General features: G+C 50.3%; 1 protein-coding gene across 1 annotated transcript in view; it reads right to left on the bottom strand.

Annotated features, from left to right (window-relative positions):
• The window catches only part of LOC131215118 (uncharacterized), a 197858-nt gene that overhangs the window by 11428 nt on the left and 162016 nt on the right, over nucleotides 1-24414 (bottom strand). Inside the window, exons 2-4 of the mRNA XM_058209499.1 lie at nucleotides 7281-7451; nucleotides 4328-4672; nucleotides 2090-2275 (exon numbers count right to left, since the gene is read on the bottom strand). Coding sequence (XP_058065482.1) covers nucleotides 2090-2275; nucleotides 4328-4672; nucleotides 7281-7451 — 702 coding nt within the window. The remainder of the gene's footprint in view (nucleotides 1-2089; nucleotides 2276-4327; nucleotides 4673-7280; nucleotides 7452-24414) is intronic.

The raw sequence follows: 24414 nt of genomic DNA, 5'->3' as shown, positions 1-24414 counted from the left end.
TCTTCACACCCTCGGCACCCACAAGAGGATCGTTCCGCGGGGACTCATTTAACAGGATTTCAAGTGACCACTCCATTGGCCTGGAAGCCACGTACCGAATCAGTGTGACACCGATCGCATGCTTAATCGCACCCGGTCGAAATGTGCAATCGATTGCAGCGGTCACATTGCACCGACGTTGCACATTTTACGCTTGACTAGGCAAACAAATGCCGACCGTCATTTGCCGGCAGCATCAAGAACCGTCCGTCCCGCTGTTGTTTCACTCCGTCCCACGTACTGCCACGATGACGATGGGTTTGGCTTACATTTGTCGTGTTTGTTTGTATGTGAAATGAAAATCAGATTATGTTACGAGTGGCACCACGAGTGCTTTCGGTCCATTTCACTAATCGGTTAGTACGCGCCATATGGCGGTCGGCCCTCACTCTTCGCCTGTCCGCTACCCTACGCCAGCCTAGAAGCAGTGTACCAGTTTTGGATCAAGTCCAAACAAAGGTTCCTGCAGTGCTTGTGGCACAACTACTCCGTTTAATATGTCTTTTTGGGAAAGTAACTTTTGAGTTCGGTTGCAACCCTATACTAAACCCTTCTCACGGTGACGTGCCTTTCGCTCGTACATTGGCCAGCCACAGGTCCAGCATATTTGCCGTTAACAATATACCATTGCTCTTTCCGTATCCGCAGAAATCAGAAAAAAAACAAAACCATGATTCGGTAAACCTATCTGGCCTATCCTAAAATTAGCTTAAAAGTAGTAACTGAAACGTTTACAGTCGTGCGCGGAAGCGTAGAAGTATGATAAAAATGCAGCAATGCAAGACATCAAATCGTATTCGAAAGATTAAAAATAAATTACAACGAATGTTTAGTAGTCTCTTCATATCGAACAACACATATCGAATGGATATTAAGAGCGAATGTAAATCACAATTCATTCCAATACGGTGTTTGTGCGCGGATCGAACGATAACAAGGTCCGAATGGTACCGAGTGAACAAAAAAAAAGTTGTGAATATGAACGGTAACAGGGAACGGTAAAATGAAAAGGAAAATGCAACGATGGAGGTGAGCAGGAAAAATGGTTTAAATTTTGAAGCTAGTTCGGTGACATAACACTTAAATTTTGAATCCATTCGGTTCGCTCAACAACCTTGCGTCTATTTACAGTTTTACATTTTTATAGTCGATTTCAATTGTTGGCGGCTCTCACAGAACGAAGAGGAAACAAGGAAACAACACATAATCGTGCCTAACGGGGATTAATTACATGATTGTTTCCTGTTTGTTTGGCAACTACTACAAATGGAGCCTGGTCGCGGAATCTTCAACACATAATTAAGTTTTAGAATATATTAATTTAAACATGTATAAACATGGATGCGTTGCTTAAACATTAATCGTCACTCTCTCTAATCACATTCGCAGTTAATCGGGCGTTCCTATTGGTTTTATGTGTTTTATTTTTGTTTTTGGTTTACTTTCCGATAAGTTTGCATATAGAAAGGTGAGTAAGTGTGAGCGAGAACGAGTAGAACATATACAATATACAGTAAGAAAAAACGGTTGTAAAACAATTAAAGAAGAGGGTGCGATAGAATACAATTACAGACAGAGAAAGAGAGACAGAGAGAAAATATATGTATATAGAAATATCTATTCGGCAGGACGTGGACGGAGCGAGGTGGTCAGGATGCACTACTAGTATCGGAGGGAGCTCTACGGACCACGACGGCTTGGTGATGGTGCGAGAGGGGACACCTCACTCAGGGGACGGGAGGCAGGGAGGCAGGGTTAGTGGGGTGGGGTGGGCGGGGAGTTTCACATCAAACACTATCGAGTGAGAAACGACCAAAAAGTAGGAAGCATACCAAAAAGGACACTCAAGGGATTAGGCAGAGGAATTCGGGATGGTTCATTTGGGCTTATCTTAGGGCTATGGCTGGGATCGGGATCGAGACAGAGAGAGAGAGATAGAGAGAGACAGAGACAAAGAGAGAGAGATAGACTGTTCATGGCCCCATTTCTGGTCCAAGCGTCCAATCGGATTGAAGGTGGCTAGAGATCGTGGAACACCGGGAACACTTACCTCGAGCCTATCGGAGCGTGGAATTTTCTGCTGGGTCGAGACTACGGCCTGCTGGACGACCGGTCCCAGCTGCGACACGCTGGACGGATCGGAGACGGGTCCGAGCAGGGTCGGTACCAGGTGGCCGGGTTGAAAGTAGGGACTGTACGTGCTCGTTGGCATGCCAGCCAGGTAAGGGTTGGTTGCCTGTGTCAGTTTTGGTTGAAGGATGGTTACAACGGTGACATTTTTACCGGCGGGTTACAGATGGACAAGGATATGCGCGAGGACAGAGAGAAGAGAGAAAAGAGAAAAGAGAGAGAGAGAGAGAGAGACAAAACGAATACAAATTAAAGCATTTTTAAGTTAAGTCACCGTACCGGGCGGTTGTGGCGGAAGGATTACAAAACAAATAGGTGGGCACGGAGAGCACCATCTCAAGCGTGTTTGGCACGGGAAGGCACGGGCGGCTCCAAATGGGCCTGCAGCTGTGTTTGTGTGTCTCTGTGTGTGCGAACGTTGGTGTGCGGCGGTACCTTTACCTCCAGTAGCGCAAGCTCAGAAGCTAAATCTATGAAGAAAGTTATACGCATATACGCAAGCTTGGATCATGCAACACACAAACGCGCACTCGATAGTCACTTTGCTACAAAACGGCTCAGCGCTGAGCCTGGTTTTTTAAACGATATCATCTAAAGTCTCTCTATAGTACCCGTGTATCCATAACCAGGCAGCAAAGTTTGTTGGTGACACGGCCACTACTACTTATGTGGTGGAAGGACCTTTGGAGGAAGAAAATCGGAAAAGCGAAACTTGTCTCGCGCGACACATGCCGCGGTTGGTCTAAAGGAGGAAGAACATGGATAGCAACAAACACACGCACGCACGCACACACCAGCTGACAGCAGACCCAACCGTGACGCGGGTTTTCGTGAAACGCAGAGCAGCATCAGAAGCGCAGCCCCACAAGCGGCGGCAGCAAATCCGGTTCCGTTACTTAAAAACTGATTGATTTTAAGGCGACTCAGAAGGACTACGACGGCGACTAAATTCTCGTGGCAGCATCGGTGGCGCCACCTGGCGGAGACTAGTTTCGGTTTCATGCAAGCGATCGATTAGGTAGGCCGCGCAGAGGAGGGGCGTCTGTCTAGTATGAACAATGAAAGCTAAAAGCCACGCGGAAGATAATATGAGCTTCTTCAATCCACGTACAGACACAACCACACGCAATCACACTAAGCACGCATACTTAAAGAAAAAGAAAAATAATAACACCGACGCACACGGATCACGGATGTGCGGTGGCGCGGCACACCGCTATGCTCAGCGTTGCTCAGGCACAAGGATACAAGAGAAGGCACACAGCTTTCGCTAAGCACTCTACGGACAGCCCTCTGGCTCTAGCTGACGGCTCTAGACGGTGGTGAGAGTATCACGGAATGGCGGAACCCTCTCGCCAAAACCGACGAAGCGCACCTAGAAAATGTACACTAAGCTTGCCCGCTCCGATGGTTCCTCTCTTCGAAAGATTCTTCGTACATTTGGCTCATGGAAGGCGATGGGCGACATTAGAATTTAGAAGAAAACATTTTCACATAACAAACTCAACACACGCTCTACTCGGGCTTCCGTTATACATTTTGCTAACGTAAATTTTGGATTATTATTGTTCTAGTGAATAAAACAGAAAAAAAATGTACGTCAAAAACAGCGCAGAATATGATAGAAGAAAAAAACAAACGATCGAATTGAGCTTCGTACTTTGTGACACGAACAGCGAAACGATTTGTTTTAAAAATTTAGTGGCTAATACCAACGCTCTACACACAAAACGCAGCATAATGTATTCAAACGGTCAAATCGGAAACGATAATAATGACAAAATTCGCCAAACGCTAGTTGAGGCAGCAGAAAAAGGAGGAAACAGGCTAAACGGGTAGTTTGAAGACCAAAAAAAAAAACAAAAAATGGCGCATAATTGTTGGCTCTTGATTGTCGAGAGATACAGAAAGAGTGAGCAGAAGGAAACAAAAAACAAGTAACGGAAGAGGCGCATATCGGGGATGGTTGGTTCGACAAAACAAAAATCGTGGTTCTGCGGGTGCCGCTGCTGGCACGCAGGCTACTTGGGCACAGGCACAGGACACTCAGGAGGAGCGCCGGATAGGATTGGCTTCAGTTGGGTCAGTTTTCGCTTGGCTAAAATGTTTGGGGTTTTTGTGGCGGTTTGCGCGTAATAAAACACTGTTCGGTAATTACTTTGCAGGTGGTGGTAGTGCTGTTGTTATTGCTGCAGTGGTTACTGTTGTTATTGTTGATGCTGGTGGCCGTGACGCTGTGCCCGTTGACGTGCCCGTTGACGGTGCTGCCGTTGGTGGTGGTGTTGCTGGGCGCGTTGGCGCTAGTGCCGTTACAGTGCCCGTTCGCCGGACCATTGTTACCATTGTGGTGCGTCGCGATGGCGGCACTGGCGGGACTATGGCTAACGACGTAGGTGGTATACGGCGGCGGTGGAGCCGTGCCCCAGGCTAGCGTAAAGCCGAGGGCGGCTGCGGCCGCCGGCGGTACGGCCGTCGCTACCGTGGTCGCCACCGTTCCCCCATTCTATTACACCCCCGAATAGAGTGAGAGAGAGGGAGAGAGCGAGAGAAAGTGGAACGGCCAGACACGACGAAAGAGAGAGAGAGAAAAAGAGAGAAAAATAGAGAGAGAGAGAACGGCCGCACAGATAGAGGAGAGATAGAGAGAGAGAAAGAGAAAGAAAGAGATTGAATGATCATCCGAAGGGATCCGTAGGGATCCGAAGGCTATCGCGGGCTCCGATAAGCTGCTAGAGAGAGGTAACCATTTTGCTTTTGTTTTTATCAATCACCGGAAGGTTTGAATTAAGGGTAGAGGAAGAAAAAGAAAGAGGGCGTCCACATCTTGGAACCGCCGAGGGAATGGTCTCTGTAAACAAGGAATACGCGGATGAGACGTGGGTCTCTTACGATTCGATCGAAGGTCATCGGGAAGGGTCAGATCGGCAAAGGATCGGCTGAGAAGAAAACTTAAAAGGTAAGTAAACTAAGTAAACTAAAGAAACTAAAGACTAACGGCAGTAGTAAGCTCTCCAAAGGCGGCGCGGATCGTGCAGGCTGGCTGGCTAGGGATGCGCTTTTGCTATTCGCTAAGGCAGCGGAAGCGGTTCCGGAGGCCCCAGGGGTTCAGAAAGAAAGAAAGACAGCGAAAGGGAGAGCGAGAGAGAGAGAGAGCACAGGAGAGAGTGTCATCGAAAACATAATTAGCGGGAACTCGTGCACCACCAAAGACAGCAAAAGCAGAGCAGTTAGCGCGTCTGATGTTCTCCTGCCCCGGATCGGGATCCTTCGGAAACTTTCAACTACTGTCGGTCAGGCTGCTCGGGCCATTAAGCCCGGCCCGAGGTTCCACAGAATGAACTTTACCCCGCACTACAAGGCACACTACCTCCATTCCCTGGCTCCGGAGAAGGGAAGGAACCAAGCATTACGTGCCACAGGACCGACCAAGTGGCACCAAGCGAGGGATTCGCGATGCTCGATTAGAGGTGCAGGCTTACCGATCTCAGCGATTCGCGCGCGATTCGGGACCACTCTGAGAGGTGGGGCTTGCTTGAAGACTTGCCGCCGGCGAGATCGGGCTACGGGTTTGCTAGCTTTAGACCCGCGCGTGCAATGCTTTAACCAACGGAAACCTTTAAAAACCATAACGAAATTAGAAAGAAACAGTGTTTGGTGAAAAAGGAACAACGGCTGTCCGAACGGCGACGGAATCGACTGAACGAATAAAACCCCGACTAAACCCAGCTCTCGAGCCGCGGCTCTCAGGAAAGCCCTTGACAGGCCACCTTTGCGGTGATTGTTCGTGCTCAATTTCTGTTTCCCGTGGGTTCGTTTTTTCGGCTGGTTTGCTCTGCGGGAAGCTTGTGGTGCCTGTTGGTAGTCCGCCGTTTGCCCAAGTTGTTAAAACTAAAAGGGTCCTTCGCTCTGGCGCCCACTATTGGTTCCCTTATGGTACTTCGGTCGCTAATTGGAGGGCACCAAAAGGCAGACTCCGCTGACTACTAGGCGCTTCCGCTCGTGAAGCTTTAAACATTGGCCGAGCCAACGGTGGTGCAAACATGGGCCATTAAATTAAGGATCGATTAGCACCTCGCGGTGAATTACACCAGCAATTGGGAATTGAGAGATTGTAAGTTGGCCACACAACAGGGAATCATCTTTTTGTCTTTTCGGTTGATAATTAGGTTTGGGAAAAGAAAAAGCATTAATCAGTCAACCTAATCGACACATACACGCATACACAGAGATATTAGTCGATCCGCATCCGACACTCGCACAAACACACGATCACAAACACAAAAGAAAGTCCCAAACGTATTAATAAATAAAATAAAACCAAAACAAACATTCTTTCTAGGAAACGAAAATAGAGTGAAGGATGTGAATAATGCTCTCGCTTTCGCGCTTCTCAATCACACACCCCATTCGCGTAACACGCCGTTTTCACACAAAATCATTAACCCTGGCACACATGCGGGACGCAATGAACTGATGACCGATGACCAGGTAGGTATGTGTGAGTAATTTGGCGCTTTCTTTCGTTCGGGGATTTTGCTATGCCGCCCGCTTGGGGGAGGATTTGCTTTGCGTTGCTGATGCTGCTGTTGCTGCGCTCATAGTCCACGCGCGTCGTTTCTGTCGCGGTGGTGGTTCTGTGTTCTGGTGTGAGCGCGACAGAGTGGAAACCCAATCGAAATCATAAATTGTTTGAGAGATAGACAGTCAGAGAGAGAGAGAGAGAGAGAGCGAGCGAGAGAGAGAGAGGCTGATGAAAGCACGCAACATAAAGTGAAAATGGAGCCACGATGCCGATGAAGGGAGGTAAATCGGAGTTGCTGTGGGTTTTCAGAAGTGGAAGACGCCACGTTTGGCGAATGTCCAACCGTCACGGACTGAACACGGTATTTAATTTGAAAAGATTCACATTCCGTTGGATGTAGACTGAAGGGGAAATGGAAACGAACTGTTTCGCTTGGATGTCGCCCCGTGGGGACAGTGTGATTCGTACGGGTTGGCGTCCACCGGCGTCGTGGATTGGTTCTCTCTCGTTCGATGCCTTCGATTCGAATGCGCGCGGCGAGGGGACCGGTGCACGCGTACGGCCAACTGGCGCGGACTGGGCAACTTACCACTGCTGGCACTTGGCCGGGGAGAACCGGCTGGCCGGGCGAAATTCCCATCTGTTGCATCAGGGCGTTCTTCAAGGCGAGATGGTTTCTTCCGTTGATCAGCAGCTGATCCTTCAGGTGCTGGGGAGGATGAAAGTATTTACACGGCGGTTTCTCACGATTGCAACGACCCTGGAAAGGAACGGAAAGTGAGTGCGGGATTAGTCAACCAGTTTTCGTGATGATAATAGTTGGGGACTCTCGTCGGTGAACAAGGGAGTCTTGTGAACCTTCTCCGGTGCAAACAAGGCAACACCATCAACAGCTCACCAGACACCGGTGAGGTGAATGTTCTCAGAGAAATCCATCAACGGACCCCGGGTGCTCTCATCACACGTCAAAAAGCTTGCCACTGTCAGCTTCGCCGCTTCGAAGCTAATTGATGGGACAGGCTTTTAAATTTATGTCTCCTTCTTCAGCACGCGATGGCAGACCGAATTCAGTTCGTACAACGATCGAGCAAGATCGTCCGGCAAACCCACGATCGCAGTTCTTTAGTAGTTTTGTTTTCCCTTTTTCCGATCCGCCCCAGTCCATTACTTTTCATAATCCATCACAAGCTCCCCACAGCGGATGATGGAGGCGCATGGTGCCCCGTGAATATGTTGTGAGCGTGATGGAGGCGCATGGTGCCTTGTGTTTTTCTAAAAATTCCCCTTCTTCATCGCGTTGGTGGCACAGCATACTGGACTTTTGTGGGCCATCCCTGTGGCAGATTGCGAACCACCGATGATGAACGCCACGCGCACCGAGGCTGATGCCGATCGTAATCATAATGATAATGAATATTGTTTTCATTTTCCACCCGAAGTGGTGTGTGTGGTCGGGCAGGGAGTTTGGGATTTTCCATCACCATTACGGCGCCAACGAGTGACACCGCAGCCTCTCCGTCACGAAAGTAGGCACACACATACACACGCCTTTTATTCCACTTTTCCATTAGCGTCCCCTCAATGGTCCTCGCAGTGGAAGGTGATTTAGGGACCGGCTGACGGTGCGGGAAAACACAGAAAAGTGGGCTTCTCCATACGGCTCTCGATGCGTCGAACGTGATGGTGGTGATTTTTTAACACCCATCATCATCCAGCGGCGCGGCGTCATCACTTTCCGGCGGTCGCTGCACACTGCCTGCTTCCAGCAGTGGCACTGGAAGTGAGTTGTTAAAATGAGACACCCGGAAAACAAACACCCGAAGGCATCGCGCGCGCACACACAATTGGAAAGAAAATGGCAGCGAGGATGGGAAGTAATAATTTAATAAGAGATGAAAGATGTGTTTACCGTTTACGAGGGATGTGGTTTTAAGGGAGGACGAAGCGCCAGTTACCTGGTGGTGCCACCATTTCACGGCCTTGCGCGCTGCACGGCATTGACAAAGTGTCGAAACTTTTGCAGCGATTTTTACATGCCGCAGTACACCACTAACACCACGTCACGTACACGGCTCACGACAGTGATCGTAAATTTAATTTAATTAAGAGCTTTCTCCACGGCGTTAAAATGAGTAATTGTGTTCGCTCTTTCTTTTTACGATTCACCACCACCACACACCACCACACACCACCATCCACTGTCTCAGGGAGGACAGTCGTGTTTGTGGAAGCATGTCTGCCGCTTCGGCTGCTTCATTTGTAACACTTCCGGCGCTCCAGTGACGTGTCGCCACCGGCTGTCATCAACCCGACCAAGGCGATGGCGAGGCGACAAACGATGTCGGCTGCCTTTTTATTTCTTTATTTAAAACATCGTTTTCCGGAAAAGTCCGGCGAAGGCACCACCCACCCGGTGGTGGAGGTGGCGGATGAAAAAGGATAATCGTAAAAAGTAAGCTTATTTGTGTGTTATTAAACTTTCGGCAGCATGTCATTTCATCGACACGCATAACCTCTTAGCGGTTCGTATCTCCGGCTCCGGTTACAACCTCGATTGGCTCGTTGCCGCTCGCCATAAAGTGTATCTTCTCGAGAAGGGAAATCGTTTTTTTTCCCGGCGTTCGAGAACACAAAACAGCGGGCCAATGTAAGGTGATGAGGTGGGCGCGCATAAAGTTGAAATGACCAGTTGATGACCACCGTTTTGCCAGGTCGGGATAAATTAAACGAAACAAAATGGCATAACCTTAAGCCGCATAAAGTCGCCAACCCACACCCCTTTTAAGGTCACCTCTCAAACCGACCGATCGTAAAAGCCGATGCCGAGGGGCACTCTATCGGAACCGGGTGCATCATTGGGAAGGATTTAATTTGTTTTGGGGCATGGGCCGTTATAATTTTTGGCCGTCCACTCGAAGAGTTCGCTATTGCGAGGATTGTGAATTATCATTGCCCCCCCCAACCCCAACAATAACACGGCCGCACGGGGACGGAACGGAACGTCAAAGTCTTTGCGGCGTAAAATCGGCTTATCGTCAGAATGCTCGGGAAGCTTTTTAGGACGAAAACTTTCACCCCCGTGCTCGGGTTGTACAAATTGCCGGCTGACGATTGAATATGCAGCCAAGCCACGGGTGGGTTCAGTCTCACAAAGATGATGCATAATAACGGTTGCGTGTTGCGTTGAAATGCCAGTGCTCTCTACAGAGCACCGGTCCTCCCGGTGATGTCTTCCCGCAAGCGGGCTGAACGATCAACAGCACAAAGTCTTGCCACCGATCCCGGACCTCACCCGGTTTCGGTTTCAATTAATTTCGTTACATTCAATTAAACTTGAAAATTTAATTGCACAAATCTCCTGCCAATATAATACCGTTTATTAGTTGCCACAAAGAACCGGAGAGAGTCCTCGGTTGCAATCCCAGCTGCAGCCGCGTTGCTGTATTGACTACCAGGACAACACTGTTGTGTCCTCTTGTTGTGCTCGGGGAACCGGCACCCGCCAGGGCTACGGCACATGGCATAAAGTCGTGTACGCTCGTGAGAAGCCCTTCAACGGCCTGCCTCGGCAGTTGGCGTCGTGTTCTAGCTTTGCTGTAGAAACGTACCGCTTCATTGACGTTCAAACCGGAAGGGGCCGGTTTCGAAGCCGGCCCCCCGACACACTAACTCGCCACAACAATGTAGCGGGAATCCTTTGCGGGCTTCTGACGCTGAGAGTAATGCCCTGTGGAACACCGAAGGAATCATGGTGCAGTCGTGTCATCCGACAGCTCAGTTATCTCAGTGCCGCTGTCACGCCCCGTTCGGCCGCCCCCCCGGGGGGTTTATGCACAGATCCAGTTGATCCCTTGCCGGGATCACTCTTGAGGCGCACAATATGTTGTATGCAAAAATGGAAACCTTATCGGTGTCGTTTCATGGATTGGAAAATGAGTTTGGCTCATTAGCGCCGGCTGCAGACGTTTAAAATAATGAAAACAAATAATATTTTCAAACAGAATAACTCTCGACCAATGGGATGGTAGCATAACTAATCTACTACACCCGGCCCGGCCCGGCCCGTCCCGGGGTGTTTATTAAACGAAGCTTAATACTTTATTGGAATAATTTATGCCTGCGGAGTATCGCAAACTGTTGATAGTGTTGTAAAACATTGCCACTAATTAAACAAGCCACACACGCGCGCACCCAGGCTGTGGGCCCAACCCTTGCCGTAAATCTAATGATGCTTGGGCGCCACATGAGGCCACCTGCGCTCTCCTGCCCTCCTCGGTAATGGGATGTAAATGAAATGACCATCGTTATAAATTTCATAATAACTTTGGCCGTCCGACGGCCCCTTTTTTGCGCCGGCGGTCGCATCGGTCGGTCCGAAATTCGGGCCGGTGAATTTGAATAAAAACGCCATTAGTTCGCCCACTTTGGGTTGACCGGAGCAGATTCGAGATGGTGTCCCCGTCGTCCCGATGCAGTCGGTGTCGCGCCGGCGGGTGATTAGCTTTCAGCGTCACATTGTTTTACCCGTAAAAGGCGGAAACAGATGGTACTTCCTGTCGAAGCAGTGAAAAACGTACCACGCAGCGGGAACGCAGTCACTGGTGGGCTGGTCATGGCGGTGGCGTTCTCTTGTATAGAAATCGTTCCCATCGGGCCACCAGCCAGCCCTTTATTCCGGTTTGTGCGCACCACATCCGGCCTTGCCTTTTGTTGCATTCGTTTCAACGGCGAGCGCAACAGGTCCTTAAAACTCGGCGGGGGGCCGCATGGCAATTGAAGCGAAACAGGGAGCGGGTGCGCTGTTTAGTGCCTGGCCCAGAGTACCGATTTTATCTAAGAAATGATGAACAAAAAGCGATCACCGGGTTTCGGGTTGTCATCGACCCCACGACTCTGACTCCCGAAGCCGTCGATTGGGTGGGTCCAGGGGGCTGCATTCGATGGCAATAAACATATGTTATTTGGTTTATGAGGTCCTGTTTTTCGTCCCACCCACGAATCAGGAGGGCGTTGCTGAATCGAACTTGTTGTCCGTTGTTCCGGGTGGTTCCGGTCCCGGCGTGTGCCGTGTTTAAATCGGTGAAAGGAGGAGACAGAAAAGGCACCACAAAAACCGAGTCGGTTTTCCGATTGTTTTCTTTTTGTTTTGTATTCTGAGCCGTTCTCGAGCCACAGGACAAGCAGCACGCGGCCATCATCTTCTTGGCCCGAGAGCGGACACACAGCCGTTTGCACAAGATCACCCGGGATGGCGAAGGACGAAGAAACCGCCGTGCCGGTATCCTTCTGCTGCTCATTTGTTCCGATGTGGTGCCTGGAAATTGTCATCATCCTTCCGGCTGCGGTGCTGTGCGCTTCTTTTAATGTGGCCTGCCAACGGCAGCCTGCACTCCTCTCGTTGGCACAAGCAAAAACAAGGCGGTGAAAATACCGTCAAAACGAAAACTGCATTCACCTCGCGCACAGAGGAGCCCATTTACACCTTCATTCCGCCTGCTGAACGATGTGACGATCCGTTCCGTGCGACGGCCGGGCCACGTCCTGGCGCTGCCTGGCGCGCGGCATTGAAGAGAAGGAGAAAATTTATGAGAGCCCAACACAACGCGGCACAGACACCGTGCACCGGGCTGAGAGACAGATAGCGTATGCATTAAGGAGTGCCGGAGAGCAACGCCAAGTGTCAAATCGTCGTCCTGTTGCATCGCTTCCGTTGCTCACGAGCTGTGTAAAAAGGGTAAACGGGCGACAACGGGGCGGGCGAGAGCACCGCCAGCATCCCACCGGAACCCGCCGGAAAGGTTAAGAGTGTTTTCATACGACAGAAATTAAGTGCCAGTCTTCAAGTGTCATTAATTTTGGTCCTTTTCTGGCCGGTCCACCGCCGGTGGCTGCTTTTGTTCTAATTCTGGCCCCGGCCCCGGAAAGGCGGCCAGACGGGCGGGCAGGCTGGTCCGCCCGTCGTCAACAGCAGCCAGGCCAGCAACGGCGGACCGCTAAGGATATCATGCTCCTATTCAGTGAGCCCCGGTCGGTCCCTCCTTTTTTCAGCCCACCCTGGCAAAGGGCTCTCCAGTGCTGGGGCCGCAAACACCGCGCTGCCGAGACGGACGAGAGACTCGCTTCCGTTCGGTTGGAAGAAAGATTGTGATCATGTTTTTCTCCCGGGGCGTGCATTTTGAGACCGACGGACGGACGGATGGACGGACGGCTAATGTTTTGAGTCTCCGGGTCGCCTCCAGGACAAACACACCGAGAACATTATTGTGAAACAAATACACAACACGAAAACCACCAGCCAAAAGAAGGTGCTTCCGGTGAAGGTAAAGAAAAACAAGCATCTGAGTGGGAAAAATGGAAGGAAAAACAAAAAACCGGTGCCAAAGGATGTTGGTGCTTCACACCTTCTCAATGGGCGAGATGACGCAGCGCAAGGACATATGCTGGGGACACGTAATTTAATCAACGAGTTTGTTTTGCTGCAGCTGCTCGTTCGGCTGCTTCTGGTACCTTATTATGAACCTCTCTCTAGCTGGTTGATCAATGGGTAGAAATGTTTGAATTAAGGCAGAATAACATAAAACAAACTCTTTACGGATTTGCTATTTAAAAATTAAACCAAACACTCTCACTTATCGAAAGAGTAGAATATTGTTCATTTAAAATTATTCTAAATTATTTATTGACACCGACAGCACCTTGGCGTTATTTAAACTAGTTAAATGAGTTTAAAAAAATGTTTACAATTAAAAAAAAATAAAACACCATGTTGAAAACAAATGATGTTCATAAACATCAAAAGACGTTTTCACAAAGAGAGAAAAAACAGCTAACTAAGAACTCTGGCGAGACTCGAGCTGAGTAATGGAGCTTAATTGTTATTAATTACTGTTAAATTAAGGAATCCTTCGACATCCATCGGGTGATTAAAAGGAAAAAGGACGAACCGGGGACGAAAGAAGGGATGCTTTACCAACAAACTTCCGGCTGGGCTTCTTCACGACACTTCCATTCCGCGATGGCCGACGACGACGTAGCTGCGTTCGACGTTAGGTCGACTCTAACTGGACTTTTAGGGTTTGGGAAGCCCGGATCTTTACTACCCGCGCCGCATAGTGCCTGTCAACTCGGTGTCCATTACCCGGTGCAAAAGATCCTTCCAGTTCGCCCCCAACACACACAACAACCGCAGCGTGGTCGATGCGCACATCCACTTCTCCGCCTGCTCGGTCGGTCACCGCAGCAAGTTGGTAAATATTTCCACAACCCGTTTCCGAATCGTCGGATGCGACGGACTCGGATGAACTGGTGACACCGCGGCCACGTCGTATGTTGCCCGCTGCCCACGTCTCGTCCAATAGTTTAGAACCCATCCCCATCCTCGACACTTCCCGTTTGGATTGTGGCGAACCAAAGGAAAAGAAGCGCATTTCGAACGCGTGGCCGTTTCAAGTGGAGCCCGGTTCCGAGAAGGTTTATTAAGGTTTATAAATATTTGTTTCCATCCAGTGACTGGAAAAGCGAGCCGTACTCTGGCTCGCGCGCTCGAAAGCATGTTCAGCAGCATCATGTTTTCCCATCCGCTCACCCTCACCCGCCTTGCCGTAGATTGAATGGTCGTGAATTTGGCCACGAACGGAGCCGGATCGAGAAGGAAGCGGATCGCTCGTCCGATGCTGGCAAAGTAACGGTATCTGTAGCGTAACGTCTGCCGGACCTGAAACTTGGAGTTCCCGGGACCGGCTGCGAATGCATCCGTAGTAGAGCATCATTGCCAGTTTAAATAGAAATTTATGGTTCTGTGAAGCCTTTGTACGGTGCACTGGCACTGCGCAGCCGAAACAATAGGGAAGATGTTGATTAGTTGCCAACGCGGTACGTTTTATGCTTCCAGCGGGATGATTAAACCCTTTGGGCGCGATGGGCGAATGGAACGATTGCTTTTTAAATATTAAGACAACGAAAGCATAAAACTATGTCATGGAGTCGAGATGGAGAGAGCAGTGAAAATCGATACATCTAACAAGAGGAACGCAAGGGAGTCTCCACGCGCCAATCACATAGCACGCCAGCATACTAATATTTGGCCCCAGGGAAAGCTAATTTGAGAATGTTACACGCGCATCGTAATTACAAACGGTACGATACGATCGCACTGAAGGGCTCGGGCACCATATGCAGTTAACATCTCGCCATCGATAACGTCTTTGCGCTGTGGTTGGGAGACTATATGGGTGCGTTAATGGCACCGAAATAGGCTCGGAGGCTGACAACCATCAAATTGCGACACATCCAGTGGCCTCGACACAATGTCCTCTTCCACTCATCAACGTCTTACACAAACGTTGAACGTACGATGACCACTTCAAGATGTTGCCGCTTGGAGAAGCAAACCCTAGGCTGAGATTGAGGAGACCTTGTGAGTCTATATCGGGCCGTACTACGTGGCCATTCGGGGAAAGCTGGAAAACTGCTCCCCCGTTGGGTGGCATATACTTTCGGCGTAGAGAATAGGGCACTTGTCGCTCATAATCCCACCGATAGCTAGGATCGTGCGACGCACTCCGGATATGGCGGCCATCGGCATCTGAGTCGGTTAATCGTACGAAGTGTGATTCGTCCAATGGAGCATCAAAAGGCTGGCGCCTCAACGACACTCAAAGTGGAGGATTATCGTGTAAAAAGAAACGCTTCACATGCGTGAGCGAAGATGGCTCTATTCGCGTGATACAATTTTATAGGCATTATATACCCATTTTCAGCGGAAAGTTTATATGCCGCGTTATGTATGGCGCACAAAGCAGAAGGCACAGTTATACAAGTTTGATAACCAGTTAGTATATTCAGCAATTTGGCAATGTTGGGCGAGGAAAACGACGAACCCCGAGCCTGAGCGGCCCTAATGTCGATGGGTAAATAGAGTTCGGTCGAACGAGTCCCGCGGGACTGGCACAGCGCCATAAAGCTGTCGATGTCGAATAGCTGGTAGGATCTACGGCGCTGGCCGATTACACGATACGCATCCAACGCCTCCCGGTGTAGCGAAATGAAGGGAAACACTTTCACTTCTCAGCTCAACGTCAACAACGATGCATTCGCAACAACCTGTGAGGGTGCCCGGTATTGGAAGGTATCTTTCGGTCGGTAATGATGATAGAAATTGGAGAAACAATAAGGTTTTCTGTTCCATTCCAAGCCCCTTTCGAATGGAGCATGTGAATTGCACTAAATTATGCAGCTCTTTTCGGTGGCTCGATGACAGTCACGAAGGACACCCTGGTGACGGCGAAGTAGAAAGGCAGCAAAAAGCCCCAGAACGAATGTTAAATAATCATTTACCCGGCTGTGCTTCTCCGGTACTTCGGGGGCTGGCACGAACCACGGCACGAATGGTGCTATTTAAATTAAATTCCCGAAATTCCTGGAGCTAAAAACGCAAAATCCGGATGAAATTAAATGTCCGAGGGAACAATAAATTCGGCAATGTTATGCCCAGACGCCGCAAATACCGCCCCAAAACCGCCAGCTAGTGCCTCGGCTCTCCTCTTAAAGCCAGCGCCAGCGGAAAAGGAGGTTTCTTAAAGGATTCACGGACGGACTTTATTTCGCTTGGCGCAGAGTGACGCGTGATTATGACCCGGCGGGTTCGAAATCTGCCGCCGTCAGCAGAAAGCAAAAACACAGTTTAATGATGGGAAAAGAAAAGTTTAACATAATAACATAATCCTCACGCACTGTCCTATGACATGCCGGTGTCGTGGTCACCGTGAAGCATGGATCGACCTACCACAGCACAACGGCAGCAGAAGTCCCAAGCGGGACGAACATCCGTTTCTGTTAAAGGGCCCGCCGGCTAAAGGCAGACTCATAAAAATAAATCGCCCCATCGGGAACGGAGCGGCCTTTCGTGAAGTAATCCTTAAACTTTACATTGGCAGAATACTAATTTCTTGCTTAGTGCGCGTCTTAGCTCTCTGGGAGGTTAGGATTCGTGCCGATCCCGGCCGGCGAGGCTTTGTGGGCTGCAAATCATTTAGTGGAGCTTCTCGGCCCGAGAGAGAGTTGGTGCTCGTGGCGGTCGATCCGTCGGTGGCGATTTGGTTTTTATTTTCCACCATTAGCCGTAATGGTAGGTACGTGAAAATGGCCAATCGAACCGACGCGAAGAGGTTCCGTGTTTGCCAGAAGTTACGTTTTAGGGCACACCCATCATCTTCGGATGTACCGAAACGATGGTCAGCAACAAAATTGGATGGATAAGGGGATTGACTTCCCAGGAGGGGCCAATGGCCAGCAGCCATGTGTGCAGCGAACATCTGTCGCGACACTAGTGTCCGGCTTAAAAGAATGTCACACCTAGTCCTTGGTAGCCGACGGAGTGCTTCCTCTCTCTCTCTCTCTCTCTCTCTCTCTCTCTGTGCGCTATGTGTTGCAAATTAGCCATTCGGGTTTGATTTTTCAATCACTGGCCGGAAATTCGTTCGGCAGGAAATTCGCCCATCAGCCGCCATCCTTTCGCATGGTTCGAGTAGCACGCTGTCTACTGGTCACCTCGTTCGGACCAGGCACGGCCAGGTTGCCCCAGGAATGTAGGAGAGATATTTCGTGAAAAAGCAAAAAAAAAGTAGAGAAAAAGGTGGCCGCAAAAGAATTTAGAATCTCTTCCAAATAACGCTTTCATAGGTGATCCAACCAGGATACTTTTTGTGTGTCATGGCCAACAACAAAAATTTGGCATTCAGAAACTGACCAGGAAGAGGGTCTGTGTGGGTGTGTGGGAAGCAATATAATAAAGACAGCCCTTTCGCTGGGCGCAATTCTTTCACGATGGACAATGTTTATTTCTGCCCAGATGGCGTAGGCGTAGATTCATCTCCTTGGGTCCGGACTATTCTGCCAAAGGGGCCACACCACGTAGTAGTAAAACAACTTTTACCGACGTGAGCTTATGAGTTTTACCTTCCCCAGTGGGGCCAAAGCAGCGTCGGCCGGCGTCTGTTCCGCTAGGATTCCGACGAGAGAGCGGAGATTTTTATCGCCAACGTTGGGCCAGTAATATTTTGAATAAACCCGGAACCTGGCCCTGGAACCCCCTGATGTGGTTTTGTGCGGTTTTGTGGCTGGCTAAAATGACGGCAAATATATCTGTCTCGGTTTCGGGATGCATAAAGTTGGAAGGGCCCGTTCTCGGCCGGTGCATCCCTTGGCACGCTCTGTGTGGTGCGCTCCCCGGACAACGTTACCATTCCGCTGCCTCTCTCTAGTGAGGATATAAAAAGACCGTTTTACGGCTGTTTGGCCGTTTTGCACAGGCTCTAACTGAAAACTAGGTGGTACCTTGGCGTCGAATGGCCTCCGCAGGATGCTCCGGTACGACCAGGGTCCGGTGCGACCAGGGTCCGGTGCGAAATAATGATGCGTTGAAGAAGGCATCAAAGAGCAAAAGTTTTCCGTGCACTGCTGATGGCCCATTTGCGGATGCCCGATGCTCGAAGCGTCCGGTTTCGGCTTTCCGTCCGTGCATGGCGATTCCAGGACACACCGGAACTGTGCCACTTTTATCAGGCTCGTTTTCGAAACAGTTGTTTTAGATGTTTACGGACGAAATCATTTGAAGCCATCGGTTTCGGCCGAGGATGAGCCAATGAGAAGGGGGCCCATTGTACAGACCGCAATCGCGGTGAAACATACCGAATCCGGAACTTCGCAAATGTAGGTATGGTCAGCGACACAAAACCGATTGTGCTTTAAGTGTTTTTAAGGCGTCCGCTCGGTGTCTCTACTGAAGACGATTCCATAAAACGTACGCTCAAAAGGTTGGCAAATTTCGTGGCAATTTATTTGCCGCCCAAAATGCTTTACGACAATGGCGCCTCATCATGGACCATCAACTTGCTCGGCTCGGCGAGTAAAATAAATTCCAATACTCTCTGCGCCAACCCAGACGGACGAAGCAGTCCCGGTGTCGGGCCGGCTATCGGTTGGTCCAACGACATGCTACTCAATCGCCGGAGCCGGGTCCAGCAACCGGAACGATGGATCGCCCTTCATCGAACCCTATCCAATTATGAGTGGAGCCCTCTTCATAGTTTCCGATAAATCTCGGATCCCGCCCGGGCCATTTTTTGGCCTCTCCGCTTCACACTCCCATCACTGCGTGCGGATTTTCCGGAACACTCGGAAAAAAGAAGCTTTTTCCACTAAATTTGTCTAATTGATGAAATTTTCCTACGATATAAATCAAAATTTTCCAATTAAAATTTTCATTATGATTTATGGGCCACCGGCCACCGTACCCCCGGCTCGGTTTATCGTAATGGAGCGAAACGGGTGAGCCTCTCACGTGAAAGGGATGATGCGTTTGTGCACGGAAGAAGGCCGGATTCCTGACGTTTTTTTTGTTTTCATCTCCACACGGTAGTAATTTTCCGTTGTTTTCCACCCATGGCTTTGGGCGGCCAACCCGTGCACTGATCCGGATGCCGGTGGATTTCCATGCACGGGTCTCGCACGGCCCCATTGATGGGGCGTTTATTTTACGTCTGGTCTAGTGCACGTTCCACAAATCAGGTTATGGTTCATAACTCATAACTGAGTCATGGGGCACGGTTTGGCCACAGGAAGAACACTGAGGTGGCTTACGGGATTTGATCCAGACCCGGCAACGACATGAAACAAAATGGAACAGTTTGAGTCTCGACTAAACAGAAAAATGGTGGAGTTCATTGTAAGTGTGGCGAAATACCTTCACTAAACAATTATCCTTCGGGAAGGGCAGACTTGAAATAGTCAAATGGTAAATCGGCACATCCTTTGGAGGTCTCCGTAAGTGTCTTAAATAAATTTGAACTGCTTTTGTGTAAAGTTCATCAAGATGAAATTATTGTTTTGTCCCCTAGCGATGCTTTCCAAGTCGCGCCTTATGTTCATATGCTGTCACTACCCGATTTCGGACGACCCAATTGCTGCCCGATTCGGCTGACGGAAGTGGTGCCCGGTGTTCCGCCGGTTGCACCCCGGTGCGCAAGTTTGGTAATAAAATGACCGTCGTAATTTATGTTTGTTGCGTTGGCTGCTCGTGTTGCGTGCCGGCGAGATGCACTTCCGCCGCAACCGCAAATTGATGCTGGGCTGGGCTGGGGCTAGAATTAATAGGATAAGTTCTACCGTAAGCTTTGATTCCGTAGCCCCTCCCGTGAGCATGTTCTGTTCGTCCTGGCTACGGCGTGTCACATCCACGATGCGGTGCGGAGAAGTTTGGAAGCAATTTATCGTTTCTTTTTTGGGACGGCGAATCAAAAAAACCCCGACTGACGTTAAGACGGGAGAGTTTGAGAGAGATTTTTGGAGGGCACGGTTAAAGCGAGCTGCCGCCCCAGGGCGAACTTTGCTTGGGCCCTGGGCCTGGGCAAAATTACATGATGTTGTGGGGTTATGTTTCGCCATAAACCGGAACCCCACGTGCTGTGTGCGGGTTTAGACACCAACTTTGCAGCCCAATTACCGCTGCATCGTCGGGCGTCGCACGTCAGCATCGTGCATAATTGCATTGCTTTTTTGGGTGACCACAATTTTGAGGGGAGACGGATTATGCAACTTAGGGCTCCTGGTCCTGGTGTCGTTTGTAGATTATTTTCCTCGGGCGACCCGCATTCAGGCGGTGACAACATTATATGCTGGCAGCCCGGCAGACGGGAGGCAGTTTTATCGCTCCAAATCAACCACAATCCGAACGGATTCGTCGGGGTTGTTGGAAAGTTTCATTTTATTGCCTGCCCTGCCACACACTTCTTTTTGGGCACTAAAATTAGTTTCGTCAACTTTCATTGCGAAACCAAACAGATTCCCAAAAAAAAAACAACGATCGGATCGGATGCAAAGGAGGAGTTTTATTGTTTTTTGCGGCAGAAATAAATCTCGCACCGCGGTTGCTGCCGACCTCCGGTCGACTCAGATTCATAACCGCATTTTACAACTTTTTCGGCGCAAGGTGAAACCATAAATCTTATCGATGCGATGCAAAGGAGACCTACGGCGAACTTGCTCCATCTACGGTACTTCTGTTTTATTGCCAAACGGGGATCGATGGCAAGAAAATTGCATTCCCACCTACCCAGCCATCCAGCCACGGTGCAACTTCTTTTCCGGAGCACCGTTTTTTTTCGCGCAACTGCAACCGACACCCGAACCGGGGGATGCATTTTTCGCAACTCCGGTGCTTAATTTTTGTTCGCGCTAAAAGGTATTGTTTTCCCCATTTTCCCGAGCATCCTTTTGTACGCATAAACGCACGCGGACGCGTCAGCCTCGGTGGGGCGCCTCACACCGCAGGGCATGGAAAATAAATTTAAAACTTTCCTTCACGCCTGTCGATTTCCTGAACGCGCCTCCGGCTGCACGCAAGGCGCAAGGCGTTATGCCCTTTCAGCGGTGAAGAGTTTGCTGCATTCATTCTGCTCAACCCTTTCTCAAACCAGCGGAGAACGCGGAGCCTCGACATCTTGCGCCCGATGCCGATCGTTTAAAGCGGAAGTAAAACTTTCCGGGGCTTTCGGGGTCCCAAGTATTTAACTGGCTGGTGGAGGTGAAACACCGCTCTCCAGAACTTCGGTGCTCCGTTTGGAAATGAAGACGAGACTGGGCTGGCAGGCCAAACGCGCGATGTCTTGATGTTCGGGGGGGTCTGATGAAGGAGTTAGAGCCACGGCCGGCGCTAAACTGGTGAAAAGAAAGAAGCGTGCAAACTTATGCTCATCCTTGGAGCACCGAAAGCATCGTTTTTTTTTCTACGGCGGGTGGGTCCCTATTGTCCCGATCGCCATTTTTCACTGCAACCTCCGTCGCCGAAGAGGTACCGTACCGTTTGGTTATGCCAGTGGAACCGAAACTTTCGAACGATGCGCCTCTTAAAGCAAGAGCGCACCGCAAGCTTCGGGACAGCTTCATCAGCCGTCTCGCCCCCCCGAGGGAGGCCCCCCGGAAGTTTATAATCTAAAAAGTGTTGCGATTTTGCGAAATACAAAACTTCCGCCGTCACCGGGATTCCGACGAGGTGATGGTGACGATCCGTTGTTGCCGGTGCCGGTGATGGAAGTCTTTATTACAGCCCGCCAGCCGTTGGGGGTTGCGAAGTTTCGGCCAAGAACAATTTATAGAAGTAATTGTAAAATTTATATCCTTCTTGTTTGGCAAACTTTCGCAAACGGCAGAGCATCGGTGTGGTTTAACTTGTTCGCACTGCTCCAAACCCGGCCCAACGCGCGTCCTGATACTCCTGACGGTGGCGTACGGAACCGCAACAGAACAGCCATGATAAAATAATTTGTTCCAACTTTAAAGTGTTCCCCCGTGATGGGCGATTGGCATTGCGTGAAGACGCCGGCTTTCGGGATGTTCTACCACTTTTAAATTCCACACACAACCACAATCGACAGTAGCTCAAGCGGCGAGGGCTCGCCTTCCCGCCCTCGGCTTCAGTTACTTCGCGTTTCGGGCCGGCGTGGCGTGTTGAAAAACACATTATACGAAATTACTTCTAATTATACGTGTGCCAGTTTAATTTATGAGTTTGGCGGGCTGGATCCACAGCGAATCCGAATCCGTCCGGGAGGATCCTCCTTTCGCGATCGTCCTTCCCGGCCCGAAGTAATTTATTGTGGCGTATAAGCGTATTTCTTTTCACTACTTGTCGGCGCGGTGCATCTCGGCCTCGGCCTCGGCAGGAAGGAGCAATTAGATACCCAGCGCACCAGAGCACACGCAAAGCTTGTTGCGAACCCTTACCCCGGTCAATAGCCCTCCTGCTTGGTGGAGTTCTAATAAGTTCAACCCAACTCAAGCAGCGCTGCGTTTTGGGGCGTCCAAAAAAGGGACGAGTGCTGTAGAGGTGATGAGGAATGTGTTTCACTAGACCCACCAACGGCCCTGTCTGGCGCAACGAGCCTTCGTAGGACCTCCAGGGGCTCAATGTTGGCCACATCACACTCTGGGCGCAGCGCACCGTTTGGGGAGATAAATGGGAAAAGTTGCTTTCTTCGGGTTCACGGAATTGTTGTTGTCGAGCAGCCGGCGAACCGAACCGAAATGAACAGAGAGCCCACCGGAGGTCGGTGTCGGTTGAAATGTGTACTTCCGGAAGTGCATTCGTCCGGATCCGTCCGGGGTGACTCGGGTCGCGAGGAAGGCGGAACGACTTTCCTCGTTTGGCGCGCTGATGAGAGCATTAAATAGTTCAAGTTGTGCAACAGCCATAAAATCAAGTGCAACTTTCAACACTCGTCGTCATGCTCGTCGGCGTCGGCCACGAGTTCCGAATTGTTGGAAAACAGTTGCACGCGCCCGTTGCCGAGTGCTCGAACGCGGAGTTTTGCTAGGTTTTGCAGCCCGTTTTTGACGAGTGGTTCCGCTCGCTTCGCTTTACGCTGCGAAAACAATGGTTCCGTTTTTTTGTTTGGGACGAGGGCACACTACACAATTGAGGGCAAAATTTGGTCAATTAACGAAAAACTGCCACCTGGCGGGTGAGTGGTAAAGTGCCGAAGGATGCCCGGACAGCCCGGAGCATGTTTTGCTTATCAGTTTTCAGCTTTCGCCAGTCCCGTGCGTCGGTTATAGATGGGGCTGGGGTTTAGCATAAATTTACCACTGCGTCATCATGCGTTTCGGCACGTCGTCGGAGGAGCTAATCGACTTTGGATCGACCCATTCTTCGCAACTCCAACTACAAAGAGCGCTCCTTGCTGACCCTTTATGGCACTTACCTCGGACCGGCAAACTGCTGCTGTCCGAAAAGTATTTTGATGGCTTTTAAATGACTTCACAGATAACCCATAAAATAATCTTCCATCTGGGTGGCGTTATGTGCTGTGGGTAGGTAACACTTATGGTCGGCGACTGTCTGGGCGCTCTTATCGATGGCCGAGAGTCCATCATTCCCGGACCCCGGCACGACAGCAGCAGCAGCAGCAGCTTAGGAGCTACAATATTTTGCACCAAAGTGCTGAAGGTAGATCCGCAGGACAGCAGCATCCAACGGGCAACGTGCCGAGCCGAGCGCTCACATATGCCGCTGCCGGGATGCCGGGGTGGCCGAGAAACCATCACGTACTTGAGCGGCCGGTGGTCCGGCCGGGACTAGTGTTCCGGGATCCTGTCAAGTGACCAGCAAATCGTCCCTTGTCCGGTGCGAGCTACAATTTAATTATATATTCATGAATTTTATGCGACAATGAACTTAACGAAACTACACCCACCCGGAGGGTGGGTGAGTCAGCGTGGTAAGCAATTGCGTCCCGACCGAGGGTGGACCGAGCACCGTTGGAGTGACCGCGCACACTCCAACGGTCGGGTCGGGTCGGGGCCGGATCGGATCCTTGAAGCAGCACTCAAGATGTGCCGTGCCATTAGTGAAGTTTGGATGAGCACGGCCCCCATAAGCATCAATCCTTCGAAATGCGTTCTCTGGTCACCGTGTGCGTGCATGCGTGTGTGTCCGTCCGCCTGATGACTCAATCGACCGAACAAGGACCAACCTAAGACACTGGCCACTTTCGGCGGCGAACGCTTCTTACGGCGCTCGGCGTGTAGCGCAGCACGAAGCGTTGCATTTTGCATAGATTAGAATAAATTGCACTGCACTGCAATCGGGATGCACAGCTTGTGGTGTCGGGACATCGGGACATCGAAATCGATGGCTGAGACAAACCGAAACCCCCCCGTTTCACCCA

Source organism: Anopheles bellator, chromosome 1 (genome assembly GCF_943735745.2).
Source record: "Anopheles bellator chromosome 1, idAnoBellAS_SP24_06.2, whole genome shotgun sequence".
NCBI classification, from domain to species: domain Eukaryota; kingdom Metazoa; phylum Arthropoda; class Insecta; order Diptera; family Culicidae; genus Anopheles; species Anopheles bellator.
Note: the sequence above shows the minus strand (reverse complement) of the source record. Positions and strands in the feature narration are given on the sequence as shown.